The 16077-nt window shown below is 46.9% G+C and overlaps 1 protein-coding gene across 1 annotated transcript in view; it reads left to right on the forward strand.

Annotated features, from left to right (window-relative positions):
• Positions 1 to 16077, forward strand: part of CC2D2B (coiled-coil and C2 domain containing 2B) — a 119054-nt gene that overhangs the window by 11943 nt on the left and 91034 nt on the right. Inside the window, exons 3-7 of the mRNA XM_090058719.1 lie at positions 1183 to 1262; positions 9612 to 9704; positions 11248 to 11428; positions 14743 to 14883; positions 15003 to 15121. Of these exons, the coding sequence (XP_089914845.1) occupies positions 1183 to 1262; positions 9612 to 9704; positions 11248 to 11428; positions 14743 to 14883; positions 15003 to 15121 (614 nt within the window). The remainder of the gene's footprint in view (positions 1 to 1182; positions 1263 to 9611; positions 9705 to 11247; positions 11429 to 14742; positions 14884 to 15002; positions 15122 to 16077) is intronic.

The raw sequence follows: 16077 nt of genomic DNA on the forward strand, positions 1-16077 counted from the left end.
TGAGTGTGTGTGCGTTTCAGATGCACAGGATTAAAACTATGAATTGCAGTAAGTGACTAATATTTTATTATAAAACCACTTGGTCATCACTCTTCTCATGAAAAGCTCATTCTGTTTGCTACACATACATGATAGTAAATGGACAGTGTACTGCAAAATAAAACGTAAGAGAAAAACTTATCAGGTAGGGTTGCACTGGTAGAGATTTTTGGGGCCAATATGATAGTTGATTTTTAAGGAGGCATATCAGCCTGATACATAGCTCTTCAGCTTGAAGAGCTGCATCCAGCTGGTTAAGTCTGGTATGGTGGAAATGGGGGGAAGGTGTTTGAGGAGGAGGGGGAACAGATCAAGGCCACTGCAGTAAGGGAGGGAATGGGGCTGGGACAGAGGCAGGTGCTGACCAGCTGGGGCAGGGAAGGGCATGGGACAGAGCCGTAAGCAGCTCATTGGAGGGTGGGGGTTGTCCCCTGGATCTGCATGGCGTGGTGTGGGCTGCAGCTGTGGGCTGGGGCTGGAAGGGTGTGGGGTGGAGGTGCAGCTGGTCAGGGATGCGTGGGAAGGGAGGTGGGGGTGGCTCTCACTACTGCATGTGGCTTGTCCAGGAGGGTACGCGGAGGGGCATGTGCCCATGGATCTGCCTGGCTGTGAAGAGCCCAACCCCGGCCTGTTCCACGCAGATCTGGGGCATGCACTCTTCCTCCCCTGTGCCCTCTTGGACGAGCTGCGTGTGGTGGCGGGAGCTGCCCTCTCCTGCCCTCCCTTCCCGCCACCCCCCAACAAGCTGTACCTCCATCTCATGCCGACCCTGGCCCCAGCTGGACAAACCCCGGCCCCAGCCCCAACTGTAGTCCCACACCCTCCCTCACCAGAGGTGCCTTGATCTGCCCCTGCCATGCCTCTCCCCCATCCCCTTCCCTTTCCACCACCCAGACTTACCAGCTGCATGCAGCTCTCCACACTGCTGGCTCTGCTTCTCACTGCCTACATGCTGTGCTGCAGCTGCATGCACGGACAGGCATTTATCGGACAAATTATTGGCTGCATCGGGCTGGTTTCCAGTACAGACAATTTTCTTTATATTGGTGCCAATCCAATATTGGACCAATGTATCGGTGCACCTCTACTATCAGATATGAAAAAAATTGTTTGAATATTAAAAATTTGCTGTTTGTGCATTAGATGTGGCTAATGTAGAAAATCAGAAGAGTATAACTGAAACATTGCGAGAGAGAGTAAGAAAGAAACTGAAAGCTGTCAAGGTAATAAATTATTTGGATCAAACTTGTAATTTGTTGTTTAAATTATATATGTAACCTAATATTTTTCCATTTGTGTTGTGAAAGGCTGAAAATTTAGTCAGTTTAGAAGACTCCACTACTATACCGCACAGGGTAGAGTTCCTTGAAAAGAAGAAATCGTGTACAAGATATGTAAAAGCTGTAAGTTAATTCAATTCTTGATTTTCCTCATTCTTTATAATTTTATTATTTTATATAGAAAATAAGTATAATGGAATGTCTCTGTTTAGATTGTGCAAAAAGAAACATAGACTGACAAAAGCCTCTCAGATACTAAAGTAGCATACAAAACTTTGGGGAAAAAATTCAGTTAATGATATATTTTACAGATCTAGTAAACAATAAATAATGTTATATTCGTTTCAGTCAGAAGAAAGCATCACTGTTTAATACGTGATAGATTCTCATTCACGTGTACAATATTCCTTTTGTATTAATTCCTTGCTTAAACCATTGCTGGCTAGTGAAAAAACAGCATTTTTTAAGTTAAATATGTACATAATACTTAAATTAACTACAGTGGATATATCAAGTAAGTTAAATTGTTAATTTTTGCATTATTTGACTTTTGCAATTTTTCTATGCAACACAAATGTTACATTTTCAATTCATCACTGTTTTGTTACTTATAAGGCTTAATTCTACAGAGCAAAATGTTATGTATAATAGTTGAAATCCTAGCTCCTTGAAATCAGTGGCAAAATTCTTATAATTTCAATAGAGCCAAAGTTTGACTTAGAAAGTGCTGTATAACTTCACTTTGCTCATTGGTGTCTGAAGCTGACATTAGCCCATAGTAGGCATTACTACCAGTTCTGACCCCTAGGTAGAGGTGGAATCCATTTGCATTGAACAAATGGCAGCCCAGGATGAAATAGAGTAGAACTGCAGATATATGACCTGATTGAGTATGTCCAGAGGTGCCAACTTATCCAGCTCTGTGGGTCAGATGAGGGTCACTAGGTTAGTTTACAAGTTGGACCAAGACCAATCTCCTGTGTGGCACCTGGTACACTGGGTCCAGCCCAGATGTCTCACACAGCACATGCCAGCCCTGGGGCTTGCTATGCACACAGCACTTGGGTCCAGCATGAGGCATGTAGAGCTCAGTGCACGGGATGGACCTAGTGCTGCAGGCAGCACAGGGAATTGGTCCAGGGCATAGCCTGCAGCCTGTGCCCCAGACCACCTGTGTCATGTGCACTGCTAGGTCCAGCCCACACATCACAGGCAGCCCATTCCCCATGCCAGCCCCATGTGCCACGTATGCAACAAGCCCTGGGGCCAACACATGCTGCATGTGGCATGCAGGGCTGGACTGGCCACATGCATTGCACATGGCATGAGGCCAGCATGGGGCATGCACTTTATGCGGAACCCCATTGGACTGGCTCTTCACAGTGGTTCTGGCATAGCTCAGTTCTGACCAGTACTGGAGCCAGCATGTGCAACTTGGACCTACCCCCTATGCTGCATGCAGGGTGTATGGTGTGGTGTCCAACCTGGGCATAATATATGGTGCACAGGGCCAGGCTCAGTGTGTGGGGTCAGTCCAGTGACCCACAAGACAGATCATATGGTTCCACAGTCCAGATGCAGCCCACAGAACATTTGTTTTATGCCTCTGAGTTGGTCTGTAAGGTGCATCTATTCCCTGTTTCTATTTGACTTCAGACTAACATAGCTAACTACCTCTCTCTATTAGGCAGTGAAAATAGGAAAGTATTTGATTCAGATTTGGCTGATTCAGAGGACACTGATTCATAGTGTCGCGGGGCATTAAAGTGCCCTGCTCCTAGAAAGAAGGACAGGTGCCGGTTGCCAGGGCAACCGCAGTTTGGTCAGCTGACCAGAAGGGGGCAGGGCCTGGCCTATATAAACAAGCCAGGCTGAAGCCAGAGGCAGTTCCCCTCTGGCAGCCGAGGAAGTCAGAGCTCTGTTGAGGCAGGCAGAGTAGAGAAGCCTGATGGCCAGAACAGCTTCCATGCAAGGAGACCGGGTGAGGAAGCCCTGGTAGGGATTTGGGGAGGATAAATAGCCTGATGGTTTAAAGCTCGCATTTTAGCCAGGAGGCTTATCTTTGAGTTGCAGCCAATTAGCTTATGTTATTGCTTTTGGTTGTTACACCAGAGGAGAGGGAGAGGCTATAAGTGGTTGGAGGAGGCCTCAGTGGGGCTCCACAGTGGTGTGGAGACCCCGGTGCCAGAGAGGGCACAGCATTAAGGGGGCATTGTTCCCAGCCCTGCGAAGGGGCAGAGTGGATTGGGGGGGACAAGTAAGGCCGAGGCCGCCTGAGCCCACAGGAGTTGTAGATCCACAGCGGGGGATTTAGGGGCCAGGCACGGCTACGGCCACCTGAGCCCCAAATGCGGAGATATGCCCCAGTGTGGGCGGAGCGCAGGGAGGGCACACAGCTGAGATGCCCCAGGGAGGGCGCGCGCCTAGGACTTAATCATGAGGTTAGACCCTAGTGCAGACAGGGTCGTGAGCGAAGGCCCAATCGCGAGAGAAGGCCTGGTGTGGGCTCGGCCGTGAGAGAGGCCGGGGAGCGTCCGCGGGGAGCGCAGGCGACTGTAAGGAAGGGGAAGCCAGAGAGCATTTGTAAGGACGCAGGCCATCTGAGATTGACTAAACAACGTCCGGGACATCCGAGAGGCTTGGGGCGTGGTATCAGGGGAGGTAGGAGCCACGCGTAGCCCTTGAGGCGGGAGTGCATAGAGTCACCATAGATGGGGCACAGATTGGAGTACGTCAGGGGTACCGTGCTAAGGAGGATAAAAAGGCAGCCTTCCTTAATAATCTTATCATCAAAGACGTGGCAGGCGAGATCGAGGGTGCATTGACACCTACTTGGCACGGTGGCGGGGCACTAGGAGAGATCATGGCCACTCTTAGGACCCCGCCCCGTGACACAGAATCATAGAAGTAGGGTTGGAAGGGACCTTGTAGATCTTCAAGTCCAACCCCCCAACCTGGGCGGGAGAAAAACTGGGCTCAAATGAGTCCAGCCAGGTAGGCCTCAAGCCTCTTCTTAAAGATCCCCAGGGTAGGAGCCAGCACCACTTCCCTTGGAAGTTGGTTCCGGCTCCTAGCTACCCTAACTTAGAAGTAGTTCTTGCGGATGTCTAATCTAAACCTACTTTCCAATAATTTGTGTCCGTTATTCCTTGTCATGCCAGGGGTGCTAGGAGAAACGGTGTCTCCCCCAAACCCTTCTGGTCCCCCCTAGTGAGTTTATAGACAGTCACCAGGTCCCCCCTCAGCCTTCTCTTGTGAAGGCTGAACAGGTTTAGGTCTTTGCAGTCTTTCATTGTAGGGTCTGCCCTGTAGTCCCCGGATCATGTGGGTGGCCCTCCTCTGGACACATTCAATGTTGTCCACATCCCTCCTGAAGTGGGGCACACAGAACTGGACACAGTACTCCAGCTGTGGCCTGACCAGCGTCGCATAGAGGGGGAGGATCACCTCCCTGGCTCTACTTGAGATGCACCAGTGCATGCACAACAAGGTCCGGTTAGCCCTGCCAACTGTGACCTCGCATTGTCGGCCCATGTTCATCTTGGAGTCAGTAATGACACCGAGATCCCTTTCTGCCTCCGCTCTCAAGAAGGAAGTTTCCCATTCTATAAGCGTGCTGCTGGTTTCTACTGCCTAAGTGCAGCACCCTGCACTTGTCAGTATTGAAACGCATCCTGTTTGTGTTAGCCCACTCCTGTAACCTATCTAGATCTTGCTGCAATCTTTCCCTCCCTACTAGCATGCTCACCTCACCCCAAATTTTGGTATCATCAGCGAATTTAAACAGGTTGCATTTCACCCTGTCGTTCAAATCACTGATGAAGAAATTGAACAGCGCAGGCCCAAGGACCGAGCCCTTGGGGACTCCGCTGCCCCCTTCCCCCCAGGCTGAATATGACCCATCCACCACCACCCTCTGAGTATGACCCTTGAGCCAATCTGCAATCCATCTGACTGTGTAGGCATCAATGCCACAGTCGCCTAGTTTTTTAATGAGGATGGGGTGGGAGACGGTGTCAAAGGCCTTTGCTGAAGTTTAGAAAGACTATGTCCATGGTGACACTTGCATCCATTGCCCTTGTGACCTGATCATAAAAGGCAATCGGGTTGGTCTGACATGATCTGCCCCTAATGAAACCATGCGGGTTGCCCTTGAGCATCATCCCTGAAGCTGGCCCATCACAGATGTGCTCCTTGAGGATCTTCTCAAAGAGTTTCCCTAGGATTGAGGTAAGACTGATGGGCCTATAATTGCCCAGGTCCTCTCTCTTCCCTTTTTTGAAGATGGGGACCACGTTAGCTATCTTCCAGTCATCTGGCATCCGGCCCGAGCACCACGAGCTCTCGTAAAGCCGTGCCAAGGACCCTGCAATAACCCCAGCTAGCTCCCTCAACACCCTGGGGTGGGGAGCATCTGGAACCCCAGCCCCTCCAGAAGCTCTCTAACCTAGTCCTCCCCAACCTGAGGTCTGGAGGCATCAGGAGGTTCTATTAGGAGATTTGGATAACAGTCCTGAATCGATTCGGCCAAATCAGCTTCAGAAGATTTGGTGCTGATTTGGAGAGATTTGGTGATTTGGATTGGCCGGGGAGAGGCAGGCACAGCTGGGTGGCACAGCTGTGCCTGCCTCTCCCTGGGTGGGGGGAGTCACGGGAGAAGCCCCCATGGCTGCCCTGCCCAGCCCCAGCCCCAGCCCCTGCCCAGCGCCAGCCTAGTCCTGGCACTTAAAAAAATCCCCGCATTTACTGGCTGCAAGAGTGGTGATTAGGGGCTCTGGGCGATCCCCCTGCAGAGCGTGGGGCCGTGGGGGCAGCAAGGATCACTCCCCCTGTTAAGCACCCTCGCAGCAGTTGCCCCATGGTACAGTGCTGTATGGCAGGCTACCATGTGCAGTCTGGGAGCTGGGGCTGCTGAGGCTGAGTGCTGCTGGCCTCTGACTGACTGCTGGTGCCGCCTCATCTCCGAGGCAGCATGTGGCACCCTGCTGAGATGTGATGCACTTGCACAGTGTGACAGCTGCCATGTGGGTGCCAGACAAAGGGGGAGGTGAATCCTGCTGCCCCGCACTGCACAAGGCGGGGCTCTGCCATGAGCACCCTGAGGCCCCAGTTACTGCTCCTGTGGTCGATGACTTCAGAGCTTTAAAAGAAGAAGAAAAAAAGCCCTACATTCACCAGCTCTGGCAGTGGCAATCAGGGGCCTCTGAGGGCTTGTGGCAGAGGCCCCCTGCACAGCACGGGGGACAGTGGGGAACCCTCCCCCTCCACTTGGCACCCATGCAGCGGCTGCCCCGTGCCAGACTGCTGTATGCTGCCTGGGAGCTGGGGCCACTAGAGCTGACCACTGCTGCGCTCTGTCTGAAAAAAATTTTTGAAGCAAGATTTCAGGTTTAAAAACCCTTAGCCAGGCTGAGTAAGTGTCTGCAGTTGGTGTGTGCTCTTCCTGGATAGAATGAAAAGTAAAGAAGCCAGAGGCTGGGATGGTATGTATACAAGATAGGCAGTCAGTGAAGATTTAAATTGAGGTGTACTTGGATGAGAGACAGGCTGGGCTAGGGGGGAGAATTTCAAGGACTTGAGCCAGATTGATAGGGTTGAATGGACTTTGAGTGTCATATGGTCCAACCCCCTTTTTGAATTCAGGACTGCTACTCCTAAAATATCATTGACCCACACTTACCCAGTCACTAGAGCTGTGTGGAACAGCACCGTTCTGCTTCGACTTCCATTTTGACATTTCGATGGACCAGTGTTTCATTTTGAGTTTCATTTAGTTTTGAAGCACAAAGCGGACTTTGAAGCACAAAGCGGACTTTGTTTCATCGAAACTGTTTCACTGTTTTGACGCTGTTTTGATGTTTTGCCCATAGGCTATAATGGGGAATCATGAAAATGCCTAAAACTTTGTCATTTCTTGCCTGATTCAGATGAAACTTGTAGGGATGGTAGCCCCTTCTTAGGGCATGAAGCCTGCCAAGTTTCAAGGAGATAGGTGCAGAGATTTCTAGGAAACTGCACCTCAATGTGTTGACGAGCAAAGCTCCTGTCACCTGCCGGCGGCAGCAGCCTCCTGTCATCTGGCTGGCAGATCTGGGGGCCTGCACTGCCGGGAGGGCTGCGGGGCTGTGCCAAACTGCTCCTGGAGATGAGGGCCCCCGATCTCCCTGCTGGATGACAGGAAGCTGGTTCTGCTGCCTGGACCCAGCGGCAGCACCAACCTTCCTGGCGCTGGCTGCAGGCTGCACCCAGCACCAGTCCTAGGCAGCAGCAGCAGCTTCCCATCATCCAGCAGGCAGATCGGGGGCCTGCACCCTGGGAGGAGTCTGGCACGGCCCCAGAGCCCTGCCAGGGGTGTGGGCAGGCCCCTGATCTGCCTGCCGGATGACGGGAAGCTGCTTCTGCCAGCTGGGACCAGTGCTGGCATCCAGCATGCAAATCCAAAGGGCACAGATCCAGGGGCCTGCACTACCAGGAGGGCTGGGGGCTGTGCCAGAATCCTCCCAGGGCACACAGACCCTGGATCTGTGCCGGACGACAGGAGGCTGCTGCTGCCAGCTGGGACTGGTGCTGAAACCAAGTAAACCCAGCTTTGAAACTTGAAATGTGTTGAAACTTTCAAAACATTTTCAGTGCCCTTGTTTTGTTTCAAAACTGTTTCAAAGGCTTTTGTTTTGTTTCTATTTCACTGCTTCAAGCTCAAAATGCATTGAAACAGCTTTACAACAAAACACTGGCAAAATTTCACACAGCCCTACCAGTCATCTCCTGAAAACTTCCAGTGAAGGAGATCGCACAACTTCCCTAGACAGTCTTGGTCCACTGCCTTATTCTAAGGGTTAGAAAGCTTTTTCTCATATCTAGTCTAAATCTGCTTTGCTGCAATTTAAGGACATTGTTTTGTGTCCTGCCTTTTATGGCAAGGTCTAACAGTTGTTCTCTTTTTCTTTATTTTCAAATATTTGAAAACTGTTGCCATGTACTCCCCTTCCCCTCTAATCTCCTTTTCACCAAACTAAATATATCTACTTTTCTCAACATCTCTTTGGAAAGCTTTCTTTTCAACCTGCCTCTGAGCCCTATACAGTTTCTCTACATTCTTCTGAAAATGGGGAGCCCAGATCTATGCACGCTACTAGTCTAAATGAGGCATAATCAACAATGAGAAGAGGAGCACTGTCACCTCCCATATATTTCACCTAGCACTTCTGTTAATGTAGCCCAAAAATGCGTTTGGTTTTCCTGTCACTGCATCACATTGCTATTGATATTGAGTCTATGATCCAACAAAACTCCCAGATCCTGCTCTACAATGCTAATACCTAGCTAGTTAGCTTCTGTTTTGAATCTTTGCATCTGGTAATTCTTCCCTAAGAAGATGAATTACTGTACATTTATCTGCACTGAAGTTCATTCTGTGTGGAATTAGTGTATCTAAGAACACTTAGGGTTTTGGGGTGGTAGCATGGCCAGGCAGGAAGGCCAGTAAGCATCTTTTCCCAGTCTCCTTGCTCCCTTTCATGTGCTCTAAACTTGGAAATGTACCAATGAAACTGCTCTGAGTCTTTCTCCAGGGGGGCATGCTCAAGCACTGTCATGGTATAGGGTTACCATATTTCCAGATGTCAGGCAGGTCGTATTTTCATTCCCTCATTCCTGCTTCCTCCCCTCCAGTCCATTGACTGCAGCTACATTCATCCCCCAACTCCCACCTATCTCTCACTTTCTGACCACCTCAATTTACGTTTTAACTGACTGGCTTTCTTGCATACATACTGGCCTCTGGATGCTTTACTACTCCATCCAGGTGGGTGGTGGGTAAGGGGAGTGCCCGATGAGCCACCAGACCAGTGGCTCCTGGACAAGTGGTACACAGTGGTGGGAGCCACTCCCCTCTCCCACCATCCTCTGGACGAGCTGCAGCTCTGTCCCATTCCTACCCCGCCCTTGTTGGGCAGCGCTTGTCCCAGCCCGTGCCCCAGCCTCAACCCCAACCCCACACCCACTCCTCCCTCACTGTGGGGGCCTTGATCTGCCCCCCAACACCCCTTCCCTCCCCCCTCCTCTTCCACCACATCAAACTTACCAGCTTCATGCGGCTCTCCAAGCCGGTTGGCTTTGCTTCTTGCTGCCTATGTGCTGAGCTGCGAATTAAAGATACTAGTTCTGTCCATATCTATTGCATGTTACTGAAAGTTAAGATAGTTTTAGGCTACTAAAGCTGAAAACAAATACTGCCTACTTATGGAACAATAATGATTGCTGAAGACTTGTGTTCATACTTGTTTTCCTTAGAAAGAAATTGTATCAGATGAAGGTTTTACATTTTTTATGACAACTGGTGAAGAAAACTCAGAATTAACCATTTTGGATGAAAACATTAACCAGGTTTAGTATTTTCCTTCTTTTTTCTCTCATGGAAGTCTGCTAATTCTTTGAACATCTCAGTTTATAATCTTCCCCTCCTTTTGTTTTAATTCATTTAATTCTACCATCTTTTAGCAATCTATTAGTGATTACAATCCTTAACATTTACTTCAGTGAGCTAGCTTTCAGTAATTTTTTTCTTTTGTTGTGCTTATATTGCAAGTCATTGTACACAGAATAGTTAAATATTCTTTTTAAAAGTTAATTTCATAATTTAGATTTTTGTTACATATAATTTATACCTGTAAAATAAAATACAACATTTCCTTCCAGAAACTTTATTGTATCTTCTCTTAGTTCATGAGTCCCTTTTTCCGTAATCCTCCAAAAATGTATTGTTGATCACATTTTTGTTTTTAAAAATTTGGTTAAAAGCTTCTCAGGATAACATTCTTTGGCCAGATTCATATCAGATATCCCAAAAGTACCTTCACATAGGCTTCAGTTTATTTAAATAACAGGTGTCTTGCCCCAGGAGTATGAACCAAATGTCTGTGATCTTTATATAGTGAATTGGGAGAATTAGGTACCTTCAAGGACATATTCAGATGTTTAGGGGCTGAGCACGGGATTGCATAGAACTAGCTAATAGAACTAACTAGATGCAGGGATGTGTATGTATGAATTCCTGTACCACTGTAGAACTTAGGCACTTGACTTGAGCCTACACATCAGGTGCATTCTTCCAATCAGGAGCCAAAGCACTGAGAAGGTTGGTACTTAAATGACTGATGGTGGTGGTGCCTATCTCTTGCATAATAATTTTATAGTAAGAACAGGAGATCTGAGTTGAATGGTGTCAATACCTGAGCTCTATACAATATACAGTAGTCTTAAGAAGTCACCATTAATCATTTCTTGACTAAAATAAGTGAATCCTACCTTATTGTCATTTTCGGTTGTAAAAGAATTCTAATGGAGCCTGCTCCCAGGCTAGCAGGGAACACCTGAGGGACCAGTTGGGGAGGCAGAACATACCAGCTGCTGTTCCCAGATGAGGCCCACTCCCTGTACAGCCCATCTGAAGAGGGGAAGAAATGGCTCTGGAGCTCCCCCCACCCCAGGTCAACTGGGGATAATGGTAGTGGTGGGTAGTGAAATACGAAATGGGAGGGAACATGTTGTAAGTAGGAATTATTACCTACTTTGGGAACTTTAAAAAGTCTCAGCCTGCTGTTTCTTGGGTGTGATCTGAAAAGAGGGAGTGACTGTGCTACTGTTATCCTTCTGGATCCTCCTCTGCACACAATTAGCTCCTCCTTCAACCATTGTTTAAAAGACAAGAGTGATCCCTGCTCAGTTCTTTCAAATAAATAGATATAGTTGTATTTAGGAACTTAGGAATATGTGGCATGGCAGGAAGCATGATGATTGGGATAATAGATAGATCTGTTTTTATTTTGGCAATGATAGATTTATTTATCTAGTGATTTTTATATGTGAATGCGGATATTTCTCTCTCAGTGTTTTTGTGCATAAAATAAACTTTCTTCTTAAACTGCAGAAGTCAAAGGAGAATCATCAAAACCTTGCAGACTTGAATGATCAAAGCTGTCCTCTCCTTGACAAAAAAGAAGAAAGTTTATTGCCAGAGTTGCTTGAAGTAAAACCTGCTGAGTATGAATGCAAAAAATTACAGAGTAAAAAGCAATGGGAATATCTTTTTGTGCCAAGCAGTTCTCCAGGTATTATACGGCTGAAATAAAAACTGGAAATGATTAAATTTTAGAAAAATAGCATGTGTATTAGGCCTGTGTGAAGTGCTTTGGATTCAGATTTGGTCAATTCAGGGGGCAGTGATTCAATTAGGTGATTCGAAACACTGTCCCAATTCAATCTGGTGATTTGAATCACTGTCCCAATTCAATTTGGCCGAATCTGATTTGGAGCAGCAGCTGAATCTCTGAATCTCCAAATCAGCCAGGCCCATCCCCTGCCCCTCTCCCAGCCCAGCAATGGCTGCTCCAGCTCCTGGCACTTGTTAAAAAAAAAAAAAAAGTCCCTGTGCTCACCGGGTGCTGCCGGGTGGGGGGCGATCCCTGCTACCCCACACTGTGTAGGGGGCTCTGCATGAATCCCCGACCTCCCCCTTGCTCTCCCAGCCCCCTCAGTGGGTGCCCCTCCTGGTAAGCTCTGGCTCTTTAAGGGAAAAAAACCTGAAAACCTGGACTCACCGCTTCTACCAGTTGGGGGCAATCCCTGCTGCCTCCCACTGCTTCATGTCACGTGGGGGCTCTGCACAAGCCCCCAAAGCCCCAAGGCTGCTGCAGGAGCGGTGAGTCCTGGGGCTTTTCTCAGCTTTTTTTCTCAAAGGGCTGGAGCTGGCTTGGATGTGGCATCTGTGGGGGTGGTCAGGGGAGCAAGGCAGGGCCGGGGGATAACGCAGAGCTCCCCATTCAGCGTGGAGCAGTGGGGGGCAGTGGAGATTCCCCCCTGCCCGGCAGCACCCAGTGAGCACCAGGACTTTTTTTTTTAAAGTACCGGGAGCTGGGATGGGGGGGGCAGCCATGTGGGAGGGTCAAGGGAGCTGGCAGGAGTCCCCCCATGGTCCCCTCCCCTTCCCTGTTTGGAGTCAGCTTGGAGTCAGCTGCAGCTGTGTGCTGCAGCCACTGGGTACTGCCCAAATCATCAAAGCTCTCTGAATCTTTTCAGAAGATTTGGAGAGCTTTGAATCAACTTGGACCTTTAAATCGGTCCCCTGATTCGATTCAGATTCAGAGATTTGGCCACCAAATCAGGCTGAATCTCCTCCGAATTGAATCACCACCCGAAGCTTTGCACAGCCCTAATGTGTATTGCTATTTAGTTGTATGTGCAAGCACTGTTGTATGACCCATTGTTAGAAGTTAAATAAAGTTTTCAGATTTATGTTGCATCCAGCATGCAAATAGAATATAAGCAGTTCTGACAAATATCTCTAGTCTGGTACTTTCAGGTTGTAAGATAAACTAAATTTTGCACATACCAAAAATTATATTACACCCAGGTATAATTTTTTTGTTGTTGTAAATTGTCATGCTGGGAAAGCATCTGATAGTTAATTCTTCCCATCTATCTTTTAAATGTTCTGATTTATAGCATGTACATTTTAACCATCTGTTCTGAACCATATACTGTTTTATCTGCTTTAAATATAACTCTAAAATTTTTGTAATTCTAGCTTGGGAACCCTTTCACAGCTTGAGGGAAATTGCTCAAGGGAAGTTGACAACATGGGGTAGGAGGAAGCTGGGGATAATTTAGAAAACTGGTTGCTCTTGAGTCAGTGGCAACGTGTAGGGTGTGTATGTGGGAGCATGTGCACCCTTTGGGAGCACTGGGGCACTGCCTGACAGGTTGTGCACCCTGCTTAGTTGACGGCATGGGGGGAGGCAGGAGCACCAGTGTCGCCCCTGTGAGCAGTGGCCAGGGAGCAGGAGCACTGGATGAAGCGCTGTGGCCACTTCCCGGTTGGTACAATTGGTCACAGGGGGACCATCCCCCCCGGTGAGATTGGCTGCATGGGAACCCCTTCACAGTGGCTGACTGGTCACTGGAGGGGGTACATGCCCCTCCTGACTAAGGTGGAACCAGTCACCCATGTCTTGAGCTCACCAACAAAAGAAATACAAAATAGGTTCTTTAAAGGCAGATGTGTCTAAAAATTCTGTTCCAAGATTATTATTAATCTGAACTCTGCATGTGTATGTATTTACAGATGCTGTAAATACATACACATGTATTACAATGCTGCCACAGCTCTCCTGCCACCAGACTTCTGGACCATAGGGATCTGGTTTTATTGCATATGGTATGCACCTCAAGTTTCACCAGCCTGTTTTGGTAAAAAATGGCACGGGTTTTATTTGAGGAAACATGGTAATTTAAGTATTCTAAAGCAAATGCTGTTTTAAATCAAGTTTTGTGTTGGGAGTATACTATAGGTAGTGTAGGTTTGTGTTGGGAGTATGCTATAGGTTGAGAGTATGCTGTAGGTGACTGTAACCCAGTTAAACCACTATGTTGGCTACAGCTCAGATGTAACCTTTTAGATTTGCCTATGTTTTGGAAACATGCTCAACTGTTTCTTAGAGGTACCTTATATGACAGTCAGTTATTAAGGGTGCAAACAAAAGTGTCAATTTTTGCCTGATCTGGCCACAGGAAGTCTATAGCTGTGACTAAACACAAGTTCACAGTTGCAAATAGCTTTAAAAATGGCCAATTGGGTGAAAATCTGATCTCATTGTATGAGGTATCAGATAAAGATGTTATAAAATGTAGCATCTTTTGTAACTAATGTCCACTGAGTTCCAGCCTGTTGCAGTTTTCAGAATGGGAGTGTGGAAAGGGGGCAGAGGGAGTTCAGTCTGTTTTTTTTTCAGCCACCCCTGGAGGGTAGGACTGCTGTACTGCAGCCTCCCCCCTCTCCCTGAGGTGGGGGGCTCCAATTCATCCACCGCACCCTTCAGCACCAGCTGGGGAGCCCCAGGAATGAGCTTCCTCCACTGCCTTTCCTCCCTCCCATTTTGAAAACAGCCATCACTGGCAGAGAGCACTGGCCTTTGCTATGGGTACTTGGCTGCGGGCTCCCAGCCAAAGCTAGATCCCCCTCCCCCCTTGAACCAACAGTGAACTTCTGTTTGGTCTGGGATAACGTTGTAACTCAGAACGCTTTGCAAAAATCATTCTGACTTATAGCCAGGAGCTGCACTTTTGTCTGCACCCTAGAGCTGCAAATTTCAAGAAGCTTTTAACCCAACCTATTGCACCCACATTTACTTAAGAAGAGTAAGAGACAGTTCAAGTGAGGACTTAACCCTATTGGGAACAGTCTCTCAAGACTATTTCAACTGTACTAGAAATTGCTTGAGTTCTATTACTTACTGTGTGCAGTAACTTCACAGTAGTAGTAAAACTAGAATCATGGGTTACATTTAGTCTTTTGATATATATATGTCTATTTGTCTATGTTATTAAATATCCTTTTTATTTTGTTTAATATTTTAATTGTTCTCAGTGGTTCACAGTTGTAAACTACCAAAAGAAATTATGCCACGTGTCTTAGAAGATGAAGGATTTTATATTCCAAGAAAACCAGAAATTTGTACGAGAAGTTATAACAAAATGGAAAATCGCCTTCTTAAAGAAGAAGGGGTAAGTTTATTGTTCTATCAGTAGCTAATAGTGCTCTATGAAAATAAAATAAAAAGTTAATGTAATAATTTAGACTATGATGTTTCATATTGTTTTTCTAAAATATTTAAAACAAGAGAAGAGGCTGGTTTGATGAAAGTGGACAAATATTTTCATTACCTTCTCCAATCAAACAGTCACCAAATGTCAGGAAAAAAATTCCAATTAAATATGGCTCAGAATTAAAGACCTTATACAAAAAGGTTAGCACTTTTTTTTTTATCGCTATTGTTATTCAAGAATCTTTTAAATATGTAATGCTACAAAAATCATGAGCTGGTATTTGTAGGGCAGAATATTTCATTAGATGCTATTAAACAAGATGTTGCTTGTCAGTGGTGTAACTGATTATTTTGGTGCCCTGGGCAGAGTAGAGGGGGGATGTTGTATGGAGGGAGGATGATTCTGAGCAAGCTTTACCTCACCTCTGAGGAGACTCAGGGGCCCTGGGTCCCAATGCTGTGGTGGGGGTCACTGTGTCCTGGGTGCAGCAAACAATACAGCAGGGGCTTATGGTTCCTGTTATTAGGCAGGATGGGGTTGCTGCACCCTGGCTGAGGCCTCTGACACAGCAGGAGCTTAGGGCTTCAGCAATCCATGCAGCACAAGCTCCCATTCTGACACCTCTAAATTTAGGCTCAAGGCAAGTGTCCCACTTGTCCACCCCTAGTTATACTACTGGTACCTGTTTTGGAGCATGAATCTAAATGTTGGGAACATAAAAGTATGGAGACCATTTGATTTAGATGTCATCGTTTGGTATTACTGATAGATTGTTCATCACTCACTGGGAAAAAAAAAAAGAACTTTCTGCATAGTAAGGATGTGCAGTATATAATTGAAATTAAGATCTTTTCACTTTTTCTTAAACATATAAAAACAATTCTTTCAGGATTAGTTTCATTCCAGTGTGCTATTTAAGTTATACTTTTGATTTCTTTAAGCCTGTAGTGGTTGCAGCCAGCTACAGGTAAAGTTAAAGTATACAGTGTTGGTGAAATTGACTCTTTCCTTTGAGTTAGCTTTATAGTAACAAGCTTCAGGTTATACTTTCTCCCTAAACCTGATAGTTTTCTAGAAGTTCTTTCAAGATCTTATGTCTCTACCTTTCATTTTCTCTGACCATAGGGCCACACCTACATCTTGTCACAAAGAATCA

Source organism: Crocodylus siamensis, chromosome 7 (assembly GCF_052110815.1).
Source record: "Crocodylus siamensis isolate JL-2025a chromosome 7, ASM5211081v1, whole genome shotgun sequence".
NCBI classification, from domain to species: Eukaryota; Metazoa; Chordata; order Crocodylia; family Crocodylidae; genus Crocodylus; species Crocodylus siamensis.